The sequence below is a fragment of the Callithrix jacchus genome, chromosome 18 (assembly GCF_049354715.1).
Source record: "Callithrix jacchus isolate 240 chromosome 18, calJac240_pri, whole genome shotgun sequence".
Lineage (NCBI taxonomy): Eukaryota > Metazoa > Chordata > Mammalia > Primates > Cebidae > Callithrix > Callithrix jacchus.
Window position 1 is genome coordinate 16,574,899 of NC_133519.1, and position 27,915 is coordinate 16,602,813.

A 27,915-nucleotide genomic window follows, 5' to 3' on the forward strand; every position below is an offset into this window, starting at 1 on the left:
GAGGCTGCAGTGACCCAAGATTGCACCACTATATATGTATGTGTGTGTTTGTGTGTGTGTGTGTGTGTGTGTGTGTGCGTGACAGAGTCCCACTCTGTCACCCAGGCTGGAGTGCAGTGGCACAATCTTAGCTCACTGCAGCCTCTGCCTCCCAGGTTCAAGCGATTCTCCTGCCTCAGCCTCCCGAGTAGCTGGGATTACAGGTGCCTGACACCATGCCCGGATAATTTTTTGTGTGTTTTTAGTAGAGATGGGGTTTCACCAAGTTGGTCAGGCTGGTCTTGAACTCCTGACCTCAGATGATCCACCTGCCTTGGCCTCTCAAAGTGCTAGGATTACAGGGGTGAGCTGCCATGCCCAGCCGACAGGCTAATTTTTGTATTTTTAGTAGAGACAGGATTTTGCCACATTGGCCAAGCTGGTCTCAAACTCCCAGCCTCAGGTGATTTGCCCGCCTTGGCCTGCCAAAGTGCTGGGATTACAGGTATGAGCCACTGCGCCCGGCCTAACAAGTATATATATATATATATTTAAATTAGAGACGGAGTATCACTCTTTCACCCAGTCTGGAGTGCAATGGTGTGATCCTAGCTCACTGTAGCCTCATGCTCCTGGGCTTAATGGGTTCTCCTGTCTCAGCCTCCTGAGTAGCTAGGACTACAGGCACATGCCACCATACCTGGCTATTTTTTTTTTTTTGAGATAGAGTCTCAACTCTGTTGCCAGGCTTGAGTGCAGTGGCATGATCTCCACTCACTGCAATCTCTGCCTCCTTGGTTCAAGCAATTCTCCTGCCTCAGCCTCCTGAGTTGCTGGTATTACAGGCACATGCCACCATGTCCAGCTAATTTCTGTTTTTAGTAGAGATGGGGTTTCACCATGGTGGCCAGGATGGTCTCAATCTCCTGACCTTGTGATCCGCCCACATTGGCTTCCTAAGGTGCTAGGTTTACAAGCGTGAACCACCGCACCCGGCATTTTTTCTTTTTTTTCTTTGTAGAGATGGGGTTTGATATGTTGCCCAGGCTGTCTCAAACTCCTGGCCTCAAGCAACACCCTGTCTCAGCCTCCCTAAATCCTGGGATTATAGGCATGAGCCACCATGCCCAGCCCTCTTAGCCATCTCTCCCAAAAAGAAAAGCAAACAAACCCATATATATATATATGTATGTGTGTATATATATATGTATATATATGTGTGTATATATATGTATATATATGTGTGTATATATATATGGTTTTTTTTTTGAGACGGAGTTTCACTGTTGTTACTCAGACTGGAGTGCAATGGCACAATCTTGGCTCACCGCAACCTCCACCTTCTGGGTTCAAGCAATTCTCCTGCCTCAGCCTCCCAAGTAGCAGGGACTACAGGCACGCGCCACCATGCCCAGCTAATTTTTGTATTTTTAGTAGAGACGGGGTTTCACGACCGGGTGCGGTGGCTCAAGCCTGTAATCCCAGCACTTTGGGAGGCCGAGGCGGGTGGATCACGAGGTCGACAGATCGAGACCATCCTGGTCAACATGGTGAAACCCTGTCTCTACTAAAAATACAAAAAATTAGCTGGGCATGGTGGCGTGTGCCTGTAATCCCTGCTACTCAGGAGGCTGAGGCAGGAGAATTGCCTGAACCCAGGAGGCGGAGGTTGCGGTGAGCCGAGATCGTGCCATTGCACTCCAGCCTGGGTAACAAGAGCGAAACTCCATTTCAAAAAAAAAAAGAAAAAAAAAGAGACGGGGTTTCACCTTGTTGACCAGGATGGTCTCGATCTCCTGACCTCGTGATCTACCCGCCTCGGCCTCCCAAAGTGCTGGGATTATAGGCGTGAGCCACTGCGCCCGGCTGATATATATTTTATACATAATATAGATAACATTATACACACACACACACACACACACACACACACATATATTAGCCAGGCATGGTAGGTAGCCCATGCCTTTGGACCTAGCTACTCAGGATGCTGAGGTGGGAGGATTATTTCCGCCCAGGAATTTGAGGCTGCAGTGAACTATGATCATGCCACTGCAAGCCATCCTGGGCAAGAGAGCAATCCCCTGTCTCTAATAATAATAAGTAAAATAAAATATATTTACTATTCATTAAGTGGAAGTGGATCATCACAAATGTTGGCTGAGTAGGCTGAGGAGGAGGAGAAAGAGGAGGGGGTTGGTCTTGCTGTCTCGGGCAGAAAGGTGGTAGAAAATCTGCTTAAAAGTGAACTTATGCAATTCAGACTCATGTTGGTCAGGTTCAGGGCACATTAGATGGTGATGTACTATAGGAAAAAAATGGCTCTGGGGAAAGCAGTTTGGGAGTGGGAAGGGTGTCTACAATTTTTTATTTTTATTTTTTTTGAGACAAGGTCTCGCTCTGTCACCCAGGCTGGAGTGCAGTGGCTTGACTGTAGCTCACTGCACCCTCAGTCTCCTGGGCTCAAGTGAGCTTCCTGCTTAGTCTCCCAAATAGGTGGGACTATAGGCGTGTGCTACCATGCCTGGCTGATTTTTTCATTTTTTGTAGAGACAGGATCTTACTATGTTACCCAGGCTGGTCTTGAACTCCTGGACTTAAGCAATTAAGCATGAGCCACAGTGCCTACCCCCTCCTTTTTTTTTTTTTTTTTTTTTTTCAGAGAGTGGGGGGGTCTCACTATGTATCCAGGCTGGTCTTGAAGCAATCCTCCCACCTCAGCCTCCCAAAGTGGATATATATTTAAGATACAGCTAATGGGCTGGGCACGGTGGCTCATGCCTATAATCCCATCATTTGGGAGGCTGAGGTGGGTGGATCACGAGGTCAAGAGATCAAGGCCATCCTGGTCAACATGGTGAAACCCTGTCTCTACTGAAAATACAAAAATTAGCTGGGCATGGTGGCGCATGCCTGTAGTCCCAGCTACTTGGGAGGCTGAGGCAGAAGAATTGCTTGAACCCAGGAGGCGGAGGTTGCGGTGAGCTGAGACTGCGCCATTGCACTCCAGCCTGGGTAACAAGAGTGAAACTCTGTCTCAAAAAAAAAAAAAAAAAGATACAGCTAATGGTATTTGATGATACATTGCACATGGTGTGTGAGAAAAAGAGACCAGCCAAAGGGTGACTCCCATATTTTTATCCTAGTCAAATGGAAGATGGTGTTGCTAATGAACTGAGATGAAGACAGCAGGTAGCTGAGATTTGGGAGAACAGGAGTTCCAATGATGCTATCAGTTCAGGTTCTCCGAAGAGCGTGGTGGTGGGTGCCTGTAATCCCAGCTACTAGGGAAGCTGAAGCAGAATAGCTTGAACCTGGGAGGCGGAGGTTGCAGTGAGGCGAGATTGTGCCACTGCACTCCAGCCTGGGTGACAAAGCAAGATTCTGTTACAAAAAAAAAAAAAAAAAGTAGGCCCGTAGGTCTGGCATGGTGGCTCACGCCTGCAATCCCAGCACTTTGGGAGGCTGAGGTGGGTGGATCACCTGAGGTCAGGAGTTCGAGACTAGCCTAGCTAACCTGGTGAAACCCCATCTCTATGAAAAATACAAAAGTTAGCCAGGCTTGGTGGCAGGGACCCGTAATCCCAACTGCTCGGGAGGCTGAGGCAGGAAAATCACTTGAACCCAGAGGCGAAGATTGCAGTGAGCCCAGATGATCCTATTGCCCCCCAGCCTGGTGACAGAGGGAGACTCCATCTCAAAAATAATAATAATAAAAATAAAAATAAAATAAAAATAGTAGGCTGGGTATGGTGGCTCACACCTGTAATCCCAGCATTTTGGTAGGCCTAGGTGGGTGGATCATGAGGTCAGGAGTTCAAGATCAGCCTGGCCAACATGGGTGAAAACCCATCTCTACTAAAAATACAAAAATTAACTGGGCATGGTGGCAGGCACCTATAATCCCAGCTACTTGGGAGGCTGAGGCAGGAAAATTGCTTGAACCCAGGAGGCGAAGATTGCAGTGAGCCAAGGTTCTGTCACTGCACTCCAGCCTGGGTAACAGAGCAAAACTCCGTCTCAATAAATAAATAAATAAATAAAATGAAATAAATAAAAATAGTAAAATACACACAACATAAACTTTGTTATTAACATTAATACATACACAATATTGTGCAACTATCACCACTATCTAGTTCTGGAACATTTTCATTGCCTAAAAGGAAACCCTGGACCCGGTAGTCACTTTCCATCCCCTCCCTCAGTCTCCACAGACTCTGGCAATCATCTATCCACTAATCTGCTTTTTGTTTCTATAGATTTGTCTATTTTGGTTATTTCAAATAAATAGGATTACATAATACGTGGCCTTTGTATCCAGTTTATTTCACTTAGCTTAATGGTTGCAAGTTTCGTCTGTGTTGTAGCATATATTCATTCCTTTTTATTGCTTAATACTATTCCACTGTGTAAATATACCACATTTTGTTTACCCATTCGGCTGATGGACACTTGGGTTGTTTCTACCTTTGGCAATTGTGAATAGTGCTGCTAAAAATAAACATTTGCGTATGAGCTTTTGTTTGAATATCTGTTTAAAATTGTTTTGGGTGTATATCCAGGAGTAAAAGTGCTGAGTCAATGCTAATTTTATGTTTAGCTTATTGAGGATCTGCCAATGTTTTCCACAGCAGCTGTACCATCTTACATTCCCACCAGCAATATCTGAGGGCTCCAATTTCTCCACATCCTTATCAATGCTCATTTTCTGTCTTTTGTTTGTTTTAATTTTAGCCATCCTAGTGGGTATAAAGTGATATTTTATCAACTTGGTTTTGATTTGCATCGCCTTAATGGCTAATGATGTTGAGCATCTTTTCATGTGCTTCTTTTCGTGTGCATTTGTATATCTTCTTTGCAGAAAGGTCTATTCAAGTCTTTTGCCCATTTTTCTTTCCTTTTATTTCACCTGTGACTATAGACAGGATCCAAAGAGGAGTTTTCCAGTCTCCTCCCTGAGTTTAATGGAGACTAACTTTACCCCTCTGTGTTTTTTTTAATTTGGTTGTCTTTTTGCTGTTGAGTTGTAGAGATAGCAACTGTGAAAGGAACTGACTCTCCAGCCCAAGCCTTCTAGCACCTCATTTAAAGTGCTCCTCCTCTCCTTTTAAGTCTATATACAGGCAAATAGCTTCAAAAGCTGGGAGAGGCCCTTGATGACATTTTCTTGAGACAAAGCAAGACTCCGGGTCAAAAAACAAACAAACAAATTAAAAAAGGAGGCCCGGCATGGTGGCTCAGGTGTGAAATCCCAGCACTTTCGGAGGCTGGGCTAGTCTCCAACTTCTGACTTCCAGGTTGTCCCTGACTCCTGCAGTTTTTTGCGTTTCCAAATCTCAAAATTGGCTATGTATCCTCAGTTCTTCTGCACTTTGGCCTCTACTATTTTGGCTCTATTAATAATGAGAAAAGTGGCCAGAGCGGTGGCTCATGCCTGTCATCCCGCCACTTTGGGAAACTCAGTCTGCAGCATCGCTTGAGCCCAGGAGTTCAGGTTACAATAAGCTATGATGTTGTCACTGCACTCCAGCCTGGGTGATAGAGTGAGACTTTGACTCTAAAAAACAAAAAAGACGAAAGAAGAACAAGTTACACGAAAATTCATACAGGCCGGGCGTGGTGGCTCACGCCTGTAATCCAAGCACTTTGGAGGCCAAGGCGGGCGGATCACCTGAGGTCGGGAGTTCAAGACCAGCCTGACCAACATGGTGAAACCCCGTCTTAAAAAAAAAGAAAAATTCATACATTAGATTTGTTCATTTTTTTTTGAGAGAGTCTCGCTCTATCGCTGTGCAGATCTCAGATCACTGCAACCTCTGCCTCCCGGGTTCAAGCGATTCTCGTGCCTCAGCCATCGGGTAGCTGGGATTACGGGCGCGCGCCATCACTCCTGGTTAATTTATTTCGTATTTTTAGTAGAGACGGGGGTTTCGCCAAGGCGGCCAGGCTGCTCTCGAACTTCTGACTTCAGGTGATCCGCCCGCCTCGGCCTCCCAAAATTCTGGGATTACAGGCGTGAGCCACGCCACTGCGCACATTCTTGATTTGAATATGAAGGTTCCAACACCCCCAAACACAAGGTGACACCATTTACAACTGGATCTTCACGAAGCGTCTGGTGATTCAATTTCTGCCAATTAGAAAGAGCAAAAGCACCACACGCAGGCGCCTTAACGCTGAGGGCATAACGAAGGTAAAGAAGGCGTGGCTACTGCCCAAATCCAAGATGGCCGCCAGGAGGCAGTCTGTTCTCGGAAGGGCCGCCCATCCTCGCTCCTGGGGAGGCTCAAAGGCTCAAACACCATTGGTGGAATCGCCGACTGTTCATCCTCGGGGGGCGGTATTGAAGGAGTCCAAATTTCCGGTTCCGGTAGTACCGGGAGCCGAGTCGAGATGGAGGAAGATGCGACCGGCGGACGGCATTCACTGGGAACGGCCGATAGAGTGGGGGCTGCGGCCTAGAGGTCCGGGCTTGGAGTTTGCCTCAGACGCGGTGAAGCCGCCGGAGTCTGAGAAGGTAAGAAGCCACCGGCTCGGGGTGCCTGACAACTCAGGTCTCTGAGGATCTGCACTTGTCAATGAGGCAAAGGATATCTACGGTGCCATGCAGTTTGGGGAGTAAAGGACAACTCCAGTGAGGCATCTCTTCCTGGCAGAGGAGCATGAGATTAGCTGACAGCGGAGGAAGAAGCACGGCAAGGTGCATGTTCGAAGACCCAGAGTGCAGGGGTGGGGTGGGGGGCCAGAACAGAGGCTGCATAAAGGGGTTGTCCCATGGAGTACATGGAGAGGATTGTCATGTGGTGTCTGTGATGAGGGATCACGTGGATACCTACGGCAGACCAAAGGAAAGATGGGAATCTCACCATGTCCGAGGTAGGGAGGAGATTATCTCGAAGGAGAGGTCGGAGGCATCCCCAGGGACCTCCCTTAGGGAAATGTATATTCAGTAGGACAAGAGGGCAAACACGTAAATATATTCATGTTCATGTGGTAAATAGCTCCCAGGATTTAGATGCAATAGGGAGAACAGAAGGAATAGAGAATGTTGGTCTCTACTCTCCCTGTTTCCAGCCGAGAAGTGGGGACCCATGGGTGTCTTGTCAGGAGTTGTAGAAGATGATTTGATTAGAAAAGGTATGAATCGATCAAGTGGTCATCATTTGTGCTCAGTTCCAGTGACAAGTTAGGATGGAGTCAGAGCGCTCCTAACCTAGCCATTAATGGTCCCAGAGTCCTGGAGTAGTTGTTATAATTCTTATAATACTGACAATCCTTAATATTTAAAGCAGTGCTTTAAATATTCTTATTCAGCAGGTCTGGGTACACTCTGAAATTCTGTATTTCTTTCTTTCTTTTTTTTTTTTTTTGAGATGGAGTCTTGCTCTGTCACCCAGGCTGGAGTGCAATGGCATGGTCTCGGCTTACTACAACCTCCACCTCCTGGGTTCGAGCAATTCTCCTGCCTCAACCTCCTGAGTAGCTGGGATTACAGGTGTGTGCCACCATGCCTGGCTAATTTTTGTATTTTTAGTAGAGATGGGATTTTACTGTGTTTGCCAGGCTGGTCTTGAACTCCTGACCTCGTGATCCGCCCACCTCGTCCTCGCAAAGTGTTGGGATTACAGGCGTGAGCCACTGTGCCGGCTGAAATTCTGTATTTCTTTTTTTTTTTGAGACGGAGTTTCGCTCTTGTTACCCAGGCTGGAGTGCAATGGCGCGATCTTGGCTCACCGCAACCTCCACCTCCTGGGTTCAGGCAATTCTTCTGCCTCAGCTTCCTGAGTAGCTGGGATTACAGGCACGTGCCACCGTGCCCAGCTAATTTTTTGTATTTTTGGTAGAGACGGGGTTTCACCATGTTGACCAGGATGGTCTCGATTTCTTGACCTCATGATCCACCCGCCTCGGCCTCCCAAAGTGCTGGGATTACAGGCTTGAGCCACTGTGCCCGGCCTGAAATTCTGTATTTCTAACAGATTCCCAGGTGATGTCCATGCTGTTAGTCTGTGGCACTTGATGTCCATGCGATAGTCTTCCTTGGGTAGCAAGGAATTAGAGCATCACTGTCCGGTAGAACTTTTTGTAATGGTAATGCTTTCTGTTAACAAAATGCCTCCACAATTGTTAACTCATATAAGTTGCACCACAACTCGTATACAACATTGATAGGCTTTATTAGCCTGATTCAACAGATAAGGAAACTGAATTTCGGTGAAGTGACTTGGTTCCAGTTTTACAGTAATGAGTAATGGGAGTGAAACTCAAACATGGATCTTCTGATTGCTGATATTCTTCCCGTTGTATGACCTTGCCTTCCAGGTGACACTTACTTCTCTTGAGCCAGAATCTTATCCCAGAACCTAGTGAATAGTCCCATGTGAATTTTCTTGTACAAGGAGAGTAGAGGTGGGGAGGAGGACGCATATGCCCCTGGGCCAATTTGTCCTTTTCCATTGGTAGGGTCTATAGTGGGAGCTCTGCCTTTAATATATCACTTGATGACTTCAAGACATAGTGCTCACCAATTCTGGGTCACCTGTTAGGTTCCCAGAGAAAGCACTTCAACATTTGTGCCTGAGCAGTGTGAAAAAGTGGAAGAAAATCCAGAATTGGAGCCATGCACATGAGGGTCTGAGAAAAAGCCATGAAGAAGTTGGGCTGACCGAATAGGGAGAAGGGAAGGCTGAAGGAACTTTGCATACAGGTATCTGCAAAGAGGATTTTTCAGCGGGTAAAACAAGAAGAATGGGATTGATGTTTCCGCAAGAAGTTTGGAAGTTACGTAACAAAGAGCAGGCTGAGATCCCACCTTTTAGGAGCAGCCTGCCCCTTTTGAAGGGGTAAAGGGAGTGGGTGCAGTGCCCTCTCTCCTTCTGTTGCATGACTCTTGGATAGGAGTTACCTGCCTCAGAAAGTCCTCACTTCCTTGTGGGAGTTTAAAATAGATTAGCATATGTGAGAAATGGAGGCGAGCGGGGAAATTGGATCCTGCCTTAGGATTTCTCATCAGGAGATGCTGGTACTTGGTGGTTCAGCTTGATAAACTGAGAAGGTGCCATGAAGCCAAGTCCTGGAACAGAACCCCTGGTTGCTCTGTGTTTTAGTTGCTCTGACCCTCTGCCCTGCAGAGCACGCATTTCGCATGTGCCTGGCAGGAGGCCCTCCTGCTTGAGTCCTGCTGTGTTTGTCTTGTGTTGACAACGTGACTGCTCAGTCACTAAGTTTGGTCACTCCACAGACACACTAGGAAAGCAGAGGCAGCTCTTGGTTTCTGTGGAACCGAGCTGCAAGAAGTCTCCGAGCATCTGCATGGCCAGGAGCTTACGCTTAATCGTTGAGTGACCTGCAGTGATAAGGGCATTAATTTTGCCTCCCAGAGGTGGGAATGACTTGGCTTTAAACAGTGATTTGTGTTAGAATTCTTCAGATCCCATGGGGTAGAAGGCATGGTGGAGTAGAGGAGAAATCTTGGCTCATATCTGCCTTTCCATTGACCTGTTATGTGACCTTGGGCCTGTTAGGGTAAATGTATCTGATCCTCCATTTCCTCATTTATCAGAAGTGTCTAACTGTACACAAGTTAAATTGTGAGGATGACATGAGGTAGTAGTCAGTCAATCCTAGTGTTTCTCCGTATCTTCTCACCAGTGTTGGAAATATGATCTTGCAGCCCTGGATGGTAGCCCCTCTGGGGCAGGAGAGGCAGTGACCACCTTTTGAAGGGCTCAAAGGAGAATATTGTCCCACAGGACTTAGTGGGTCCCCGAGGCTGAGACTGGGGAGGAAGGCCACCTTTGCCTACAGCAAGTGGCATATCATTGTTCTAGGGGTTCTCTTGAGGCAGAACTTTGCCTCTAGCTCGATTTCCACAGCCTAGAATTTCCAATTTTTCTAATCCAGTTGACTTCTGTCTCCTCTTTTCCAAGCCATTGTCTTCTCCCTTTCACTATCTACGTGGATTATCCTTTGTTCAAAGGGCTTTGTCCTGTAGGAAGCCTGTGCGGGTTATGTGCCCCTCCCTCATTCCTTACCTTGAAGCGGAGGTTTTCCCTCAACTCTCAAGTATTCAGTTTGCACTGCAGGTTGTCCCTATTTCAATGAAAGTGATATTGCCCAGCTCAGGGAATCCTGAAAAGCTGCCCTTGCTTCCTTGGTAAACCAAAGGTGGTTCTCATGGAATAAAAGCTACCTGAAACCTGAGTTGGGACCTTTGCTTGGGGAAGGGGGTTGAGGATGGACTCTGATTAGATGCTTGGCACGAGGTTTACCACTGGAATTGCTAGTGTAGAATGTTTCAGCCCCCTAGAGTTGTCCCTGTGATGTGGCCACCTCCTTTCTCAGCTGTTGGGATTTCTCTTTAAGTCTGGGGAGCCCCTGCTTCCCACTTCCTGGGATTTATCTTCCCACTGTCCCTTTCTGGCTGAAAATTTCTAGTATCTTACCGAACAGCGGTGGGCTACACTGGAGCACATCGTATTACCACATGTAAGTATGTTTAATAAATGATATCCTATGGTTTGACATTTCCAAAATGTGAAGCTCCTGATTTTATATAGTTTTTAAGTTAGTAAGCTTGCTAGTTTTGTTTGAAATTCTAGGCATTGGATACACTTAACATGAGGGCTACATGTGCATTAACATGCTCTGGTTTCCATCCCTTTCTATGTTTTTCTTTTCTTTATTTTCTGTGTCTCCCAGGCTGGAATGCAGTGGTGTGATCACGACTCACTGCAGCCTCAACATCCCAGGCTCAAGCGATCTTCCCACCTCAGCCTCCCAAGTAGCTGGGACCACAGATGCATGCCCCTATGCTTATTTTTATATACTGTTGAGATGGGGTCTCCCTATGTTGCCTAGGCTGGTCTTGAACTCCTGGGCTGAGGTGATCCTCCCACCTTGGCCTCCCAAAGTGTTGGGAGTATAGGCATGAGCCACCGCGTCCGGCCTTTCCCTCTGTATCTTGTGTCTATTCTCCAGAGCAATATGGTGTCTCCTTGAACAGACGGTTTCTTGAAGTCAGAGTCTATCTTCTCTGTCACTTCTCCGCCTTCATTGTCTAAGACTGAGTTTGTGGTTTATGTGCTTAGAGTTAAAAGCCTGGGGTCCAATGTGTCCTGTACTCTGTAGTTCTCCAGACTCTTCAGGGAAACTACTGAGCTCTCAGGTGGTTCTTTTCTGTTTTTCTCAGAGTGAGTTATCTAATAACCAAAGAGGACTCTGCCCTTTGGCCTGTTCCTGACTTTCTAGCTCCTTTTGCTGGAGGAGAGGGAGGTGATGGGGGGTGCCCTGTGCTGTGAAAGCCCCACTTGCCCTCTTCCCTACACTTTCTTCCAATGCAGATGGGAGAAAATATCATATAAATGTAGTAAGTATGGATCAGGGGAGCTCTGAGGGGCCAGCAAGGGAAACCAGAGACAAAATGAGTTGGCTGGTAGGTGGCGATCACAGGAACCCTGCTGACTGCAGGGCCAAAGGTGGTGCCTCCTCAGTGGGCCCAGGAGCATCAAAACTGAAACAGTCCCTTTCAACCTTCAGGAGCCCCCTAAATGTAACTTACTGACATCTCATTCACCTGCCTAAAGGCCCTGCTTCCTGCCAGGTATTTAGTTGTCCATAGCATCCTGAGCTCTGCCTGGGTGAGCCAGACAAAAAGAATACTCCCTGGCCAGGGTGGTGACACCAGGGCCTAGACAGAGGCAGAGAGTCAGGATAGAAGATCCTGTAAGCTGGGGTAGGGAGCTGAGGAGGGCATGGAGCCAGGAGAATCACTGAAGTGAGGGACAGTTTCTAGGGGAGGGAACCTGAGTAAGGAATGCCTGGCCAAGGACAGAGAAGGGGACATTCTCCTGATCTATAAAGGAAGATTCAAGTGGGGATTGACAGAGCCAGGCTGGGTAGAGTCCAAGCTTTGGGCAGGTGACTGTCCAGGAGATGAGGCCTGAGAATGGGGCTTCAGAGCCCAGCCAGAAGGGGAAAGCACAAAGTTCCAGCCTCCTTCCTCTCATCCCTCCATGCTGCTCGACTCCCAGGTCTTCAGACACCATGGAGGACAAACGAAACATCCAGATCATCGAGTGGGAACACCTGGACAAGAAGAAGTTCTACGTGTTTGGTGTGGCAATGACAATGATGATCCGTGTCAGCGTCTACCCATTCACCCTCATCCGCACCCGGTTGCAAGTGCAGAAGGGGAAGAGCCTCTACCATGGGACTTTTGATGCCTTCATCAAGATCCTGCGAGCAGATGGTATCACTGGCCTCTACCGGGGGTTCCTGGTCAATACCTTCACCCTCATCTCTGGCCAGTGTTATGTCACCACTTATGAGCTCACCCGGAAGTTTGTAGCTGACTATAGCCAGAGCAACACAGTCAAATCACTGGTGGCTGGTGGCTCAGCCTCCCTTGTGGCCCAGAGCATCACAGTGCCCATTGATGTAGTCTCCCAACACCTGATGATGCAGCGCAAGGGTGAGAAAATGGGCCGCTTTCAGGTGCGGGGGAACCTAGAGGGACAAGGTATAGTTGCCTTTGGCCAAACCAAGGACATCATCAAGCAGATCCTGCGGGCTGATGGACTGCGTGGCTTCTATCGAGGCTACGTGGCTTCACTGCTTACCTATATCCCCAACAGTGCCGTCTGGTGGCCCTTCTATCACTTCTACGCAGGTAAGCAGGGGCCAGGACAGTGGGGAGGAAGGTGGGATTTCTAATCGGGTTGGTGCATGTTAGAGTGGAGGTGAGATTTAATGGGGGAATGGGACATTCATTCAGCAAATGTTTGAATCCAGGAGGATTTAAAGCTGCATGAAACATGGTTCTTACTTTCAAGGAGCTTCCAATGTAGTGGGGGAATGGAAAGACTAAAACGGTGTGCAGCATATGCTCTGTGTGCTTTGGAGTCACTGGAAGGTGGGGGAGGACAAAAGCCGTGTTTGGGATTTGAAGATGAATCTGATGGCTAATAGTAAGCTTTTGAGGTGGATGTTTTTCCTCAGCATTTTTTTCTTTTTTTTCTGAGACAGAGTCTCACTCTGTTGCCCAGGCTGGAGGGCAGTGGCACAATCTTGGGTCACTGAAACCTCCGTTTCCTGGGTTCAAGCAATTCTCTGCCTCAGCCTCCCGAGTAACTGGGATTACAGATACCTGCCACCACACCCGGCTAAATTTTGTATTTTTAGTAGAGATGGGGTTTCACCATCTTGGCCAGGCTGGTCTTAACTCCAGACCTCGTAATCCATCTGCTTTGGCCTCCTAAAGTGCTGAGATTACAGGCGTGAGCCACTCTGCGTGCGACCGGCCCAGCATTTTTTTTTTTTTTAGACCGAGTTTTGCTCTTGTTACCCAGGCTGGAATGCAGTGGCGCGATCTCGGCTCACCACAACCTCCGCCTCCTGGGTTCAGGCAATTCTTCTGCCTCAGCCTCCTGAGTAGCTGGGATTACAGGCACGCGCCACCATGCCCAGCTAATTTTTTGTATTTTTAGTAGAGACGGGGTTTCACCATGTTGACCACGATGGTCTCGATCTCTTGACCTCGTGACCCACCCGCCTCAGCCTCCCAAAGTGCTGGGATTACAGGCTTGAGCCATTGCACCCGGCCCGCATTTTTTTTTTTTTTTCTGAGACAGAGTCTCACTCTGTCACCAGGCTGGAGTGCAGTGGTGAGATCTTGGTTTGCAACCTCCATCTCCTGCATTCAAGAGATTCTTGTGCCTCAGCCTCCTGAGTAGCCGAGACTATAGGTGTGTGCCACCATGCTTGGCTAATTTTTGTATTTTTAGTAGAGATGTTATTTCACTATGTTGATCAGGCTGGTCTTGAACTCCTGACCTCATGATCTGCCCACGTCGGCCTCCCAAAATGCTGGGATTATTGCCATGAGACACTGGTCCCTCAGCATCGTTAAATTCAAGGTGTGGCCGGGCGTGGCGGCTCACTCCTGTAATCTCAGCACTTTGGGAGGCTAAGGTGGGTGGATCACCTGAGGTCAGGAGTTCAAGACCAGCCTGGCCAACATGGTGAGACCCTGTCTTAAAAAAAAAAAAAAAAAAAAATTTTAAATTAAATAAATAAATAAATAAATTCAAGGTGTGATATAACCTTGAACCTCTCTACTCCTATAATGTATCTTTGTTCATAAGACATTTTACTTTTTACGTATTTCCTATTTCATAGAAATGGGGTTACTGAGTCAAAGATAACATTTTTGAGGGCTTTTGTAAACATACTGCCAGACTGCCTTCTTAAAGGGCAAGAGCAGGACTTGTGTGTACCTGCTACCCTGGACATCCATCCATAGCTTTGAGTAACTACGAAACTCCCATGAGGGCAGCCTACGTTTGCAGCCTCCATAAGCCCAGCTGTTGGCTCCTAATCCTTGGTAGTGGGCATTCTGTCCTACCCCACTGGAAACTTTTCTGACCAAAATTTTGATGTCTTCTTAACCTGTAATGATTTCGGTTTTTTTGTGGCTCTGTACTTTCCTGGTGCTTCTTTTGTTTTTCTGATTATTGCTGCTGCTGCTGACTCTTCTTCCTTCTTCTTTCTTCTTTTTTTTTGAGACGGAGTTTCACTCTTGTTACCCAGTCTGGAGTGCAGTGGCGCAATCTCGGCTCACCGCAACCTCCACCTCCCAGGTTCAAGTGATCGTCCAGCCTCAGCCTCCCAAGTAGCTGGGATTACAGGCATGAGCCACCACGCCTGGCTAATTTTGTATTCTTAGTAGAGGTTCTCCATGTTAGTCAGGCTGGTCTCCAACCCCCAGTCTCAGGTGATCTACCTGCCTTGGCCTTCCAGAGTGCTGGGATTACAGGTGTGAGCCACCGCGCCCTGCCCCCACCTTTTTTTTTTTTTTTTTGAGACGGAGTTTCGCTTTTGTCGCCCAAGCTGAAGCGCAGTGGTGTGATCCTGGCTCACTGCAACCTCTGCCTCCTGGGTTCAAGCTGTTCTCCTGCCTCAGCCTTCAGAGTAGCTGAGATTGTGCCTGCCACCACACCCCAGCTGATTTTTGTATTTTCAGTAGAGGCAGGGTTTCTCATGTTGGCCCGGCTGGTCTCGAAACCTTGAACTCAGGTGATCCTCCTGCCTCAGCCTCTCAAAGTGCTGGGATTACAGGTGTGAGCCACTGCGCCCAGCCTTTCTTTTTTTTTTGCTAGCTCTATTACTTCTGTTTAGCACAGTGTTTCCGCTGGGGTATTTGTTAAAAGTCAGGTTCCGGCCGGGTGCAGTGGCTCACGCCTGTAATCCTAGCACTTTGGGAGGCCGAGGTGGTTGGATCACCTGAGGTCAGGAGTTCAAGACCAGCCTGGCCATCATGGTGAAACCCCATCTTTTTTTTAAAAAAAGGGTATGTGTATATATATATATATACATCTATAGACATATATATATATAGTTGTATATATATATATAAAGTCAGGTTCCTGGATTCTACCCTTTAATGTTAAAAAAGCTTCTCAGGAAATGTGGGCATTTTCTCTGGAGGCGTCTTTAGCCTTCTCTCCTCACTTGACTGTATTCACAATTAGAGCTGCATTTTTCCGATGTGTCCATCATCTCTACTTCCATTCTTATACCAACCTGTTGAGAGCTCTGCACAGACATTCTGACTGTGGGACTTCTCCATCTAGACGATCTACTTATGTCTAAAACTTTCTGAATTAACTAGTCCTCATCCTGAGCTGGCTCTCTTTTCTTACTTACTTTCATCTGTCAGTGGCCTTGTTATTCTCCAGATCACCGAGACTGAAGCCTTAGGATTGTGCTTGACCACTCCTTCTTTCTTGTCCCCATATCTAGTCCTGGTGACTGCAGAATTTCTTTCCCAACTTTTATTCCTACTGCCTTCCCTGACGGGAAAACCCTTCCCAGAGGGCCTCTGTTACCTTCCTCCCAGACTGCTGCATCAGCCTTGTAGCTGTTCCCTCCTAAGTTCTCTTTCTTCTCGTCTAATGACATACATGTCTAATGGACTGATCTTTTCAACTCTAGTTGTCATGTTCAGTGGCTTCCACTGCTTACTGAATAAAATCCAAACTCTTCAGCCTGGCTTCAGCCTCCCTTAACAGTGAAATCTCTTACTTCTCCCCTAGGCATATGCAGTCCGTTCTGAGGCCTGAGCAGGTGGTGCACAGTTCCTCAACCGTACATCACCTCTCCTACCACGGTGCCGAAATGCCCCCCAGGTTCATTTACCGTTGGTGCAGTCATGACTTACCTTAAGTGCTCTTTTTTTTTTTTTTGGAGACAGAGTACGCTCTTGTTACCCAGGCTGGAGTGCAATGGCGCGATCTTGGCTCACCGCAACCTCCGCCTCCTGGGTTCAGGCAATTCTCCTGCCTCAGCCTCCTGAGTAGCTGGGATTACAGGCACGTGCCACCGTGCCCAGCTAATTTTTTGTATTTTTAGTAGAGACAGGGTTTCACCATGTTGACCAGGATGGTCTCGATCTCTTGACCTTGCAATCCACCCGCCTTGGCCTCCCAAAGTGCTGGGATTACAGGCTTGAGCCACCACGCCCGGCCTTTTTTTTTTTTTTTGAGACGGAGTTTCGCTCTTGTTACCCAGGCTGGAGTGCAATGGTGTGATCTCAGCTCACTGCAACCTCTGCCTCCTGGGTTCAAGCAATTCTCCTGCGTCAGCCTCCCGAGTAGCTGGGACTACAGGCGCGCACCACCATGCTTGGCTAATTTTTGTATTTTTAGTAGAGACGGGGTTTCACCATGTTGACCAGGATGGTCTCGACCTCTTGACCTTGTGATCCACCCGCCTCGGCCTCCCAAAGTGCTGGGATTATAGGCGTGAGCCACTGCGCCCAGCCTTAAGTGCTCTTTGTTGCCTCCTCTTCCTTCCTCTCCATGTAACCCTTAACCCAGAAGTGATCTTTCCCCCTTTTCATCCCCACAGCGTTGAATCTTAAGGCAGTTATACATTTGCCTTGATGTTATTTGTGTGTTCCTTTCCTCTACTACATGGAAAGGTTCTTGGAAAGGGGAGGAAGGTAACATTTATTGAATGCCCACATGTGCCAGGGCTCTGTGTAAGGGCTTATATATCTCATAATTCCAGTCTCACAATAACCCTGCGATGTAAGTGTTCTATAAGAATAGGGACCATGTCTGCTTTTGTTCACTATTGTACCTCCCAACACCTGACTTAAGGTCTGGTAAACCTTAACTGCTTGGTAAATATTTTTGAATTAATAGACTGGTTCTTGCCACTCCCTTTTGCTTAAACTCTGCCAGTACTGGCTTACTGGCATCTAGAATAAAATCAATTTTCCTTTCCACTGTCTATACCTCTCCATTGATCTGACTCCTGTCTGCTTTTCCAGCCTCACTTTGTGCCACTCTTCTCTCCCTCACTGCTCTTTCCTCAGTTCCTGGTACACATCAAGCTCTGATCTTACCTCAAGGCCTTTGCAGATAATGTTCTCTGCCCAGACACCCTTACCCCTGTTCTTTATGTGGCTGGCTCCTTCTCATCCTTCAGGCTTCAACTTACATGTCATCTTTACAAAAAGGACTTTATCCTATTGGAAAGAGGGCTCTTTCTGTTTATATATATTTTAGTACCTTGTTTTCTTTTTAGTACTTGTCATAATTTGCAGGTATTTTACCCTCAACTCCTAGCTCTTTAGTTAGAATATGATGAGTTCCATGAAAGCATCTCCCTGGCCACATCTCTGTTGTATGTCTGGTACTTGTCACGGTGCCTGGCATCTAGTATTAAGTAAATTCTCATTTAGATCATTAAATACTTGTCCAAGGTCAAGCCAGTCTTGGCCAAGAGGGACTTAAACCAAGTCAGCCTGGATTCATCTTTTGCCTGGTAGACAAGAGATTCTTCAGTGTTTCTTGAATGAATAACGGAGAAGAATGAAAGATGTGGAGTTCGTTCGAGCTTTGTTTTCTTTTCTTTTTTTTTAAATAGAGACGGGGTTTCACCATGTTGGCCAGGCTGGTCTCGAACTCCTGACCTCAAGCAATCTACCTGCCTCGGCCTCGAAAAGTGCTGGGATTATAGGCGTGAGCCACCGCACCTGACCAGTTTGTTTGTTTTGAGACAGAGTCCTGCTCTGTCATGTAGACTCTAGAGTGCAGTGGCATGATCTTGGCTCATTGCAGCCTTGAACTCCTGGGTTCAAGCAATTCTCGTGCTTCAGCCTCCGGAGCAGCTGGGACTATAGGAATGGGGACGATGTTTGTTTTTGTTCACTATTGTACCTCCCAACACCTGGCCGCAACCTCACTCATCTAATTTTTTGTATTTTTAATAGAGACAGAGTTTCACCATGTTGGCCAGGCTGTTCTTGAACTCCTAACCTCAAGTGATCCACATGCTTCGGCCTCCCAAAGTGCTGGGATTACAGGCACGAGTCAATGTGCCTGGCCTAACATGAAGTTATTTCTACCACTTTCTTGCCTTTGTGTTTCATCCTCTCCCCAAGGCCCAGGAAAATGGCATATGTACATGATTAACATTGGAATCTGGATCCTGCTGTAGCTTGCAGGCCTGGAGGCCAGTATACACAGGCCCAAGGAGGCAGGCAATGCCAGTTCATATGCTACAGTTTTTTTTTTTTTTTTTTTGAGATGGAGTCATACTCTGTCGCCAGGCTGGAGTGCAGTGGTGCAATCTCAGCTCACTGCAACCTCCGCCTGGGTTCAAGCGATTCTCCCGCCTCAGCCTCCCAAGTAGCTGGGACCACAGGCGCATGCCACCACGCCCGGCTAGTTTTTATATTTTTATTAGAGACAGGGTTTCACCATGGCCAGGATGGTCTCGCTCTCTTGACCTCGTGATCCGCCCGCCTCAGCCTCCCAAAGTGCTGGGATTACAGGCTTGAGCCACCGTGCCCGGTCTATTTTTGTCTTAATATTTTTTTCTTTTCTTTCTTTTTTTTTTTTTTTTTTTGAGATGGAGTTTTGCTCTGTTGCCAGGCTGGAGTGCAGTGGCACAATCTCGGCTCATTGCAATCTCCACCTCCTGGGTTCAAGCGATTCTCCCGCCTCAGCCTCCCAAGTAGCTGGGACCACAGGCATGTGCCACCAAGCCTGGCTAATTTTTGTATTTTTAGTAGAGACGGGGTTTCACCACGTTGGCCAGGATGGTCTCAATCTCTTGACCTCGTGATCTGCCCGCCTCGGCCTCCCAAAGTGCTGGGATTACAGGCATGAGCCACCGCGCCCGGCTAATTTTTTTTTTCAAATGGAGTTTCCCTCTTGTTGCTCAGGCTGGAGTACAATGATGTGGTCTTGGTTCACTGCTATCTTTGCCTCCTGGGTTTGAGCAGTTCACCTGCCTCAGCCTCCCAAGTAGCTGGGATTACAGGCACCTGCAACCACACCTGGCCAATTTTTTTTGTATTTTTAGTAGAGATGGGGTTTCACCATGTTGGCCAAGCTGGTCTTGAATTCCTGAGCTTAGGTGATCACTCACTTCACGCTCCCAAAGGCCTGAGCCACTGTTTAATGATTGCAAAATGCCTTTTCTTGGGAGAAACAGGACACATGTGAGGCGGAACCACCAATTCACTTTGTTCTGTTTGTACGCTGATTCTGGGGAAGAAAGTAGTTAGAACTGGGGGAGAGGTGGTTCTGGTAAGGCTTAAGGAATTCTGCCATGCCTGCTGGGACTTGGAAGCTCTCACTTCTGCCCTGCTAGCCTCCACCTCCCTGCTTCTCCCTGGCCACAAACTACTAAAAGTAGGAGCATGAGGAGAAAATTCTTTTTTTTTTTTTTTTTGAGACAGAGTTTCATTCTTGTTACCCAGGCTGGAGTGCAATGGCGCGATCTTGGCTCACCGCAACCTCCGCCTCCTGGGTTCAAGCAATTCTCCTGCCTCAGCCTCCTGAGTAGCTGGGACTACAGGCACGCGCCACTATGCCCAGCTAATTTTTTATATTTTTAGTAGAGACGGGGTTTCACCATATTGACCAGGATGGTCTCGATCTCTTGACCTCGTGATCCACCCACCTCGGCCTCCCAAAGTGCTGGGATTACAGGCACGCGCCACCGCGCCCGGCCGAGAAAATTCTTAAAGGTATGACAACTGAACTATGGAAGAGAAAATCCTAAGTGACTTACTTCTTGAATCTCATCTATTGCTCCTTCCCTCACTCATACTGCTCCAGGATACTGGACTTGCTGCAGGGAATACTTTCTGTCTGCTCGCGCCTCAGGGCCCTTGCATAGGACATTATCTCTTGCTTTGAAAGCTCTGTGCATAGATCCATATGGCTTGTGCTGTCTTCTTCAGGTCTTTGCTTGGACTTGACCTTCTTGGAATGGGCTTTCATCCTTTATCCCTGCAAGATCTGAGAAAATAAATAAATAAAATGACAACCCCTTACCCTCCGCCCTTGGTCTCCCTATCTGCCTTTCCTGCTTTATTTTTATCTATAGCACATACCTGCCGGCACAGCTATGTATTTGCTTTTTCTTTGTTAACGTCTCCTCATATTAGAATATAAATTTCCTAAGCGCAGGAATTTGAGGCTCTTGTATTCACAGTTAAATCCTCAGGACCCAAGATGACCCACTCATCGTAGTTACTCAATAAGTCTTTGTTAAATAAATGAATGAACGCTTGTCTTTGACCTCCAGAGAGAGAAAAAATAAAATGCAATTGCAGGTAGACCTCTCAGTGGTACTGGGATGGGTGACTCTGGGTACCATTCTATCTTCATTAGCATTTTGAAAGATGAATTTTTCTTTCTTGATACAGGCTGGAGAAAAGTGCTCATTGTAGGATGTGACTATTTTTATTTTTGATTTTTATTTTTGAGATGGAGTTTCGCTGTTGTTACCCAGACTGGAGTGCAATGGCGTGATCTCGGCTCACCGCAACCTCCGCCTCCTGGGTTCAGGCAATTCTCCTGCCTCAGCCTCCCGAGTAACTGGGACTACAGGCACGTGCCACCATGCCCAGCTAATTTTTGTATTTTTAGTAGAGGCGGGGTTTCACCATGTTGACCAGGATGGTCTTGATCTCTTGACCTCGTGATCCACCTGCCTCAGCCTCCCAAAGTGCTGGAATTATAGGCATGAGCCATCGCGCCCGGCCTGGATGTGACTATTTTTAATATTAATTGTTTTTATTTTTTAAAACATGAACATGGTTTAAAATTCAAAAGTTAAAAAAGGGTATGTAGTATGCAATGAAAAGGCTCCTCACTCACCACAGTCACCTCGTTCCCTTCTATAGAGACAGTCAGTGTCACTGGTTTTTATTTTATTTTTTATTTTTTATTTTTCTTTGAGACAGGGTCTTACTCTGCTTGCCCAGGCTGGAGTGCAGTGGCATGATCATGGCTCACTGTAGTCTCTACTTCCAGGACTCAGGTGATCCTCTAACCTCATCCTCCCAAGTTGCTGTGAATACAGGCCTGTACCACCATGCCCGGCTAATTTTTGTATTATTGGTAGAGGGGGGGTGTCACCATGTTGTCCAGTCTGGTCTCAAACTCCTGGGCTCAACTGATCTACTGATCTGGGCCTCCCAAAGTGCTAGGATTACAGGCGTGAGCCACCACCACCTGGCCATGTCACTGGTTTCTAATGGATCCTACCAGAGTTACTCATATAGTTACTCATATAGAAGCAAATATTTACATTATGCTTTTCTAGCCTCTGAGTTAGGAGAAACAGAGCAAAGAGGCATAAGGCTTTTACATCAGGAAGGATTTTCTGCTCATCAGATGAAAGGAGTCAGCAAGCAAAGAGATCTGAAATCCCCCTCTCCAAGGAATTTTGTTCTGTTTAAATGGATGATGTTGGCTAGGTGCAATGGCTCACACCTGTAATTCCAACACTTTCGGAGTCTGAGACAGGAGGATTGCTTGAGTTCAGGAGTTCAAGACCAGCCTGGACAACAGGGTGAAATCTGTCTCTACAAAACTTTTTTTTTTTTTTTGAGAGTCTTGCTCTGTCACCCAGGCTGGAGTGCAGAGATGCAACCTTGGCTCACTGCAACCTCCACCTCCTGGGTTCAAGTGATCCTCCTTCCTCAGCCTCCCCAGTAGCTGGGACTACAGGCATGTGCCACCACACCTGGCTAATTTTTTGTATTTTTAGCAGAGATGGGGTTTCATTGCGTTAGCCAGGATGGTCTCAATCTCCTGACCTCGTGATCCGCCAGCCTCGGCCTCCCAAAGTGCTGGTATTGCATGCACGCACCACTGTGCCCGGCCTACAAAACATTTTTTTAAAAATTAGCTAGGCATGGTGGCACAAGCCTATAGACCCAGCTACTGGGGAGGCTGAGGTGGGAGGATGGCGTGAGCCCGGGAGATTGAGGCTACAGTGAGCCATGATCACACCACCGCACTCCAACCTGGGTGACACAATGAGACCCTCTCTAAAAAAAAAATCAAAATAAATGGGTGGTGTCACCAAGATGACTTCTGGAAAGAGCCTGAGACTTAGAATTTTTTGAAGGAAACAGAGAAAAGAAAAGCCAGGAGTTAGGTGTGTAAGGTGGCAAAGGGCGGAGGGTTTGTCCGGGTTAGGAAAGCTACCCGGTAGAAGCAGCAAGCGCAGTAAGGGCAGACCAGTGGTACCTTGTGTCTTGAGGCATTGTCTTTCCCTGGATTCCAGAGCAGCTCTCCTACCTGTGTCCTAAGGAGTGCCCTCACATTGTCTTTCAAGCCATCTCGGGACCCCTGGCTGCAGCCACTGCCTCCATCCTCACCAATCCCATGGATGTCATACGAACCCGTGTGCAGGTAAGACTGGCCACTTCCCTCACCCTTCTCCTGGAGAAGCCATTAGAAGCATGACCTTTGAGCCCTCCAGTGTTGCCCTGACCTCTTTGTGTCCTAGCCCCCTAGTCCAGTCAGTCTTCTCCTGAACATCTAAGCCCCTTCTGTGTGCTTAGCATCTACAGAAGCCATCCCATGGCTGGGCGTGGTGGCTCACGCCTATAATCCCAGCACTTTGGGAGGCCGAGGCAGTCAGATCACCTGAGCTCAGGAGTTCAAGACAAGTCTGGCCAACATGGTGAAACCCCGTCTCTACTAAAAATAAAAAATTAGCTGGGTGTGGTGGTGGGCGCCTGTAGTCCTAGCTACTCAGGAGGCTGAGGCAGGAGAATCACTTGAACCTGGAGGCAGAGGTTGCAGTGAGCCGAGATCGTCCCACTGCACTCCACCCTGGGTGACTGAAAAAAAAAAGTTAGCCTAGCCCTTAAAGTACCTGGAATGCTTCTGGCTCTGTCAACCACCTTACATACCTCTCCTCTATCACATGCCCGTGCCATAGCCTGTCAACGACTCTTTCCTTTGCAGCTTTGTAGTTATAAGAAATATTGATTTCAGTTAATTCGTAAGTCTGTCTGGTTTTTCCACTAGGCAGTAAGTTCTCTACGGATTATGAGGGTGACTGTTCTTAAATGGCTTTCACAGATTGTATGGTGTGGGTGCAGCAAAACCACCCTTAGTAATGCTTGTCTTCAGTCAGCTCAAAGACAGTTACATAGCCCCTAGATCAAGGAAATAGAATCTGAATGATGATATACAATGTGCAAATAGTAGGTATTGCCATATAAATTTTTTTTTTTTTTTTTTGAGATGGAGTTTTGCTCTTGTCACCCAGCCTGGAGTGCAGTGGTACGATCTTGGCTCACTGCAACCTCCGCCTCCTGGGTTCAAGCCATTTTCCTGCCTAAGTTTCCGAAGTAGCTGGGATTACAGGTGCCCTCCACCATGCCCAGCTAATTTTTGTGTTTTTGGTAGAGATGGGGTTTCACCATGTTGGCCAGGCTGGTCTCCAACTCCTGACCTCAGGTGATCCACCCGCCTCGGCCTCCCAAGGTGCTAGGATTATAGGCGTGAGACACTGTGCCTGGCCTCCGTATAAAGTTTTATATCTGATTCGCAGAGAATCAGACATAGTGGAGAATCAAAGATGTACAAGAGAGTGAAGTCACTGGGTTATGGTGAGGGGAGGAGGGAAGGAAAATAAGTTTAACAGGTTGGGGATAAAATCAGCTTCCCTAGTACCAGGATGTTGGGAAGGAGATAGGTTATAAATACAGGTATTTTTGTCCCTAGGAAAGAGTGCCCCCCTCCATTTGAAAATGAATACACTGGCATCTGGTTGGTTTGCAAATAATAAAGTGCACAGGGTCAGTCCTCATTTTTTCCTGAGCCTTGTTCTGAGTGTTCTAGGAGGAGATCCAAGGGAAAGGACAGGTCTCTACTTTGAGGAGCTTCCAGGCTGGAAAGACCCAGAGGCATAGCTGAAAAAGTCCTTGACATGGCTGTGGATAAAGTGGAAGGGTTATGGAAGCAGAGATGGTCACATGAGAGAGTACTGGAGAGGAAGAAGGGGAGTGTAGAGGAGGTGCTGAAGGAGGCAGGGTAGAAGAGGGAGATGTTCTTAGCCATGGCTGGGATATCTTGTGAAGGTCGTACCATATAAGGGGAGGTATGAACAAGGAGTGCGTCTGTCCTGTATTGGCCGAGGGACTGAGGGCTGGTTTCTAAAGGTATAGTTTGGGGTGGGAGTGTGTGTTTGGGACTGCTAAGAAAGAAGAGAGAAGTGATTCCTGCCTGGCCGGGCTTTCACTGTGATAGGGAAGATGCCTATATTCGTTCATGGGTTGTGTGAAGAAAGATGGCAGCGATGGAGAGGAAGAATCTAGCTCTGGGGCTTCAAGGGATTGAGATGATCAGAATCAAAATCATAGACTAGCACAGCTACAGAGGTTCTTAGAGAGGATTTAACCCAGCCTCCCTGACACCAAAGAGCACATCCAGTCCAGAGATTCATGGCTACATAGCTTATCTCATGATATCAGCGATAGCTAACATTGATTGTACATTTACTGTCTGCCACCACTTTTGTTAGTATTTATGAATATTATTTTCTTTCTTGCTTATCACAACCTTGTGGTGCAGGTACTGTTATCACTGTTTTATATTTGAGGAAATTGGAGCACAAAGAGTTAAGTAAATTACCCAAGGTTATGTTGTTAGTAGGCTGGGGAGCAGAATTCAAACTCTGGCAGTCTGGCCCCAGGACTCATACTAAATCACTGTGCTGTACCGTCCCTCACAAGCAGAGTCCACTCCTTCCAACACCCAAATTGGTTCTCTGCACTTTAGCCAAAGACAGAGGGAGATTGAGCAGAAGGGCTCTGACTATAGGCAATGGCCCCTCCACTGTGTTGACTTTTCCAGGTTGAGGGCAAGAACTCCATCATCCTGACCTTCAGACAGCTGATGGCAGAAGAAGGGCCTTGGGGCCTCATGAAGGGCCTCTCGGCCAGAATTATCTCAGCCACACCTTCCACCATTGTCATTGTGGTGGGTTACGAGAGCCTCAAGAAACTCAGCCTCCGACCTGAGCTGGTGGACTCGAGACACTGGTAACCATCGGTGGGGAGAGAAGCCTGCTGTTTTCTACACTATTGTGGGTCAGGGACAGAGTGGAGAGGACAGCACCGTCTCCAAATGCCCCCACCACACACCCGGCCCTGCCCTGGGCCAGGTGGCCTATCTGGGATAGGGATAGAGACTTTGAACTGCTCTTGCTGACGAGGCTCCATGCCTGGATCCCTTGCCCCCACTATTTAAAATTATCTTCTGAGCTGGGCTCCCTCACTCAGTCCCTGTATTCGATACTGGCCTAAAGACCCCACCTTCCACCCTACCAGCCCTTCTGGCTTCCCCCTCCATCTGTGTCCCTGCGACCCTGAGAAGAGCTGTACATAGAGCTTGCTTACTACCACTGGTTCTTCCTCTTGGGCTTTCAGCCCAGACTCCAAGCTGCTGCTATCACCCCTCTCGCCCTTCATCTCTTAGCCTTTCTTATTTTTATTTTGGGACTGAGCTGCCCGCTAGAGGACTCTGCTTTTCCCTGCACTTGGGGCTACGGTACCAGGCACTTATTTGCACAAGGAGCAGGAGCAGCAAAAATCTCTGGTTCTCCAGAGCACTCTTCCTCTCTTTGGAGGGGTTATTAGATTGGGGAGAAATGTTGATACTTTATTTTGTGTGTGCGTGTTTGTGTTTTTTAACATCTGTGAACCGGGCTACTAGTCCTGCTAAAGCGCCAATCCTGCTGTCAGAGCCCACCCCTTCCTAAGACAGGTAGAAAAATGTAATGTAGCATTTTCCTCAATCCAGTTCCCTGTCCCTTCAGTCTCAGGAGCCCTAGGAGAGTCTAAGCTGGGGTGTCCCCTAGCCCAGAGGACTCCCATGGTGGGCACACTTCAAAGTGGATCAGGCTGTCTTGGGTGCACTGGACTTGGAGCACCCAAGTCTACTTTTCTCAGGTTGAGAAAGTAGTTGATAGAGAAGACAGCAGGAGGGCATGTGTTCCCGAGCACATCCACCCAGGCCAGCTAGATCCTGGATAGAGCACATCCATCCAGGCCAAACCTAGGAGAGGGCAGTAGAGATTCCCTGCCCCGGGCAGCCATGACATACATGTCCCCAATCACTCAGACTCTTGGCAACAAATGATGTCTCACAATGGGGATCTCTAAGTTCTACATCGCTGGATGTAAAGTATCCCAGTCATGGTACCCTGTGGAGGGATGCTAGAAGAACATAAAGAGCAGTTCAGGAAGTCACCCGATACCAGGACCACTGCATCTACCAGCCTGATACTGCCAAGATTACCTGATGCTTTCCTCAGGAGATAGGAGAGGAGTGCTCCTTCTTCCCTGCCTCATCCTCCCTACTGCTACTCCTTCCAAGCCTGTGATGCAGGTAGAGAGGTGCAGCAAATAGACAAGAAGGCATGTCAAACCCTGCATTTCTACCTGAGACATTTGGCTTGGATGGTCCTCCAAACCCTATTGGTCCCACCCCCTGGGAAAGGCCATGGTGCCAATTTGAAAGGTGCTAGCTACCTGAAGCCTTGATATTTCTTATGGCTGCTGCACATTCTTCCACCTTGGCCAGAACAGGTTCTGAAAACCGTTTCTCTACCTTCACTACCACCACTGCCCATCTCGATCTCTGAGGGTTTTCCCCTTTCACTTGATTTTATTTCCCCCTGCACCTTGTGAAGAGAGTCCTCCAATTTCTGTCCAGGAATGGAATGTTCACATCCAAAGGGTTGGACCCACTCATCATTCTGAATCTTCCTGCCCCTCCTCACCTCTTTACCCTGAGAACCACAAATATAATGGAGCAGTGGGCCCCTCCCATCTCTTTAAGCTCATTCTAAGGAAGCCTCTGGAAGTTGGTTTTTGTCAGCTTCCTTCCTCCCCTAGAGACTGGTCCCAGTCCTTCCCCCTCCCTGGCACAGTGGGGAAAGTGTCAGTAGGGAAAGTGTCACCGACAGGAGGTAGGATCCTGCCGCTGGCGTCTTAGTGTGTTTCTCCCCCGAGACTTTCCTTCTGTCTTGTCTTGTGCAGTATTTTACAGCCTTTCATATGTCTGTCGTTCTGTTTCTCACACACACGCAGTTTTAAGGGTGATGTGTATAATTAAAAGGACCCTTGGCCCATACTTTCCTAATTCTTTAGGGATTGGGATTGGGTTTGACTGAAATATGTTTTGGTGGGGATGGGACGACGGACTTCCATTCTCCCTGGAGTCCAAAACAGAATCTTGGTTGTATTGGTTGGTAACTAAAACTAAAACTCTGGAAGACTGGCCAAGGCGGGAAAACTGGTGGGAGCATTGAGGAACAAGGGAATGAAAAGGCAGACTCTCTGAACATTTGATAAAATGGACTCCTGTGAACATTAACAGTGAATATTCACTGTTGCACTGTACGAAGTCTCTGAAATGTAATTAAAAGTTTTTATTGCGCCCCCCGAGCTTTGGCTTGCGCGTGTTTTTCGGGTCGCGTACATCCCAACGCGCACAGCCACGCCTACCCGCGTCCCTCAGCCTCCGGCAACTTCCCAACCCCCGCCCCGCTCGGTGACAGACATTCTGCCGCTTCCAATCGGAGGCGCTCGTTGTG

The 27,915-nt window shown here is 47.7% G+C and overlaps 1 protein-coding gene and 1 pseudogene across 6 annotated transcripts; one reads left to right on the forward strand and one right to left on the reverse strand.

The window, feature by feature from the left end:
• Positions 1-4,889: 4,889 nt before the first annotated feature.
• Positions 4,890-5,034, reverse strand: LOC118149356 (small nucleolar RNA SNORA26; annotated as a pseudogene).
• A 1,317-nt stretch (positions 5,035-6,351) lies between these two features.
• Positions 6,352-27,766, forward strand: SLC25A44 (solute carrier family 25 member 44). Of its 6 annotated transcripts, none has more exons than XR_013529428.1 (5): positions 6,352-6,499; positions 10,684-12,652; positions 21,254-21,330; positions 22,585-22,712; positions 25,170-27,766. XR_013529428.1 is itself a non-coding variant. In XM_035279046.3 (4 exons), exons 2-4 carry the CDS (start codon positions 11,917-11,919, stop codon positions 25,359-25,361), a joined length of 1,056 nt encoding a protein of 351 aa, XP_035134937.1. In that variant the 5' UTR covers positions 6,352-6,499; positions 10,684-11,916; the 3' UTR covers positions 25,362-27,766. The 6 variants fall into 6 exon arrangements, 4 of the variants coding, with proteins under 4 accessions (XP_035134937.1, XP_078212109.1, XP_035134936.1 ...); XR_013529429.1 differs by having other exon boundaries at positions 12,015-12,652; XM_035279046.3 differs by lacking the exon at positions 21,254-21,330.
• The last annotated feature ends 149 nt before the right edge of the window (positions 27,767-27,915 follow it).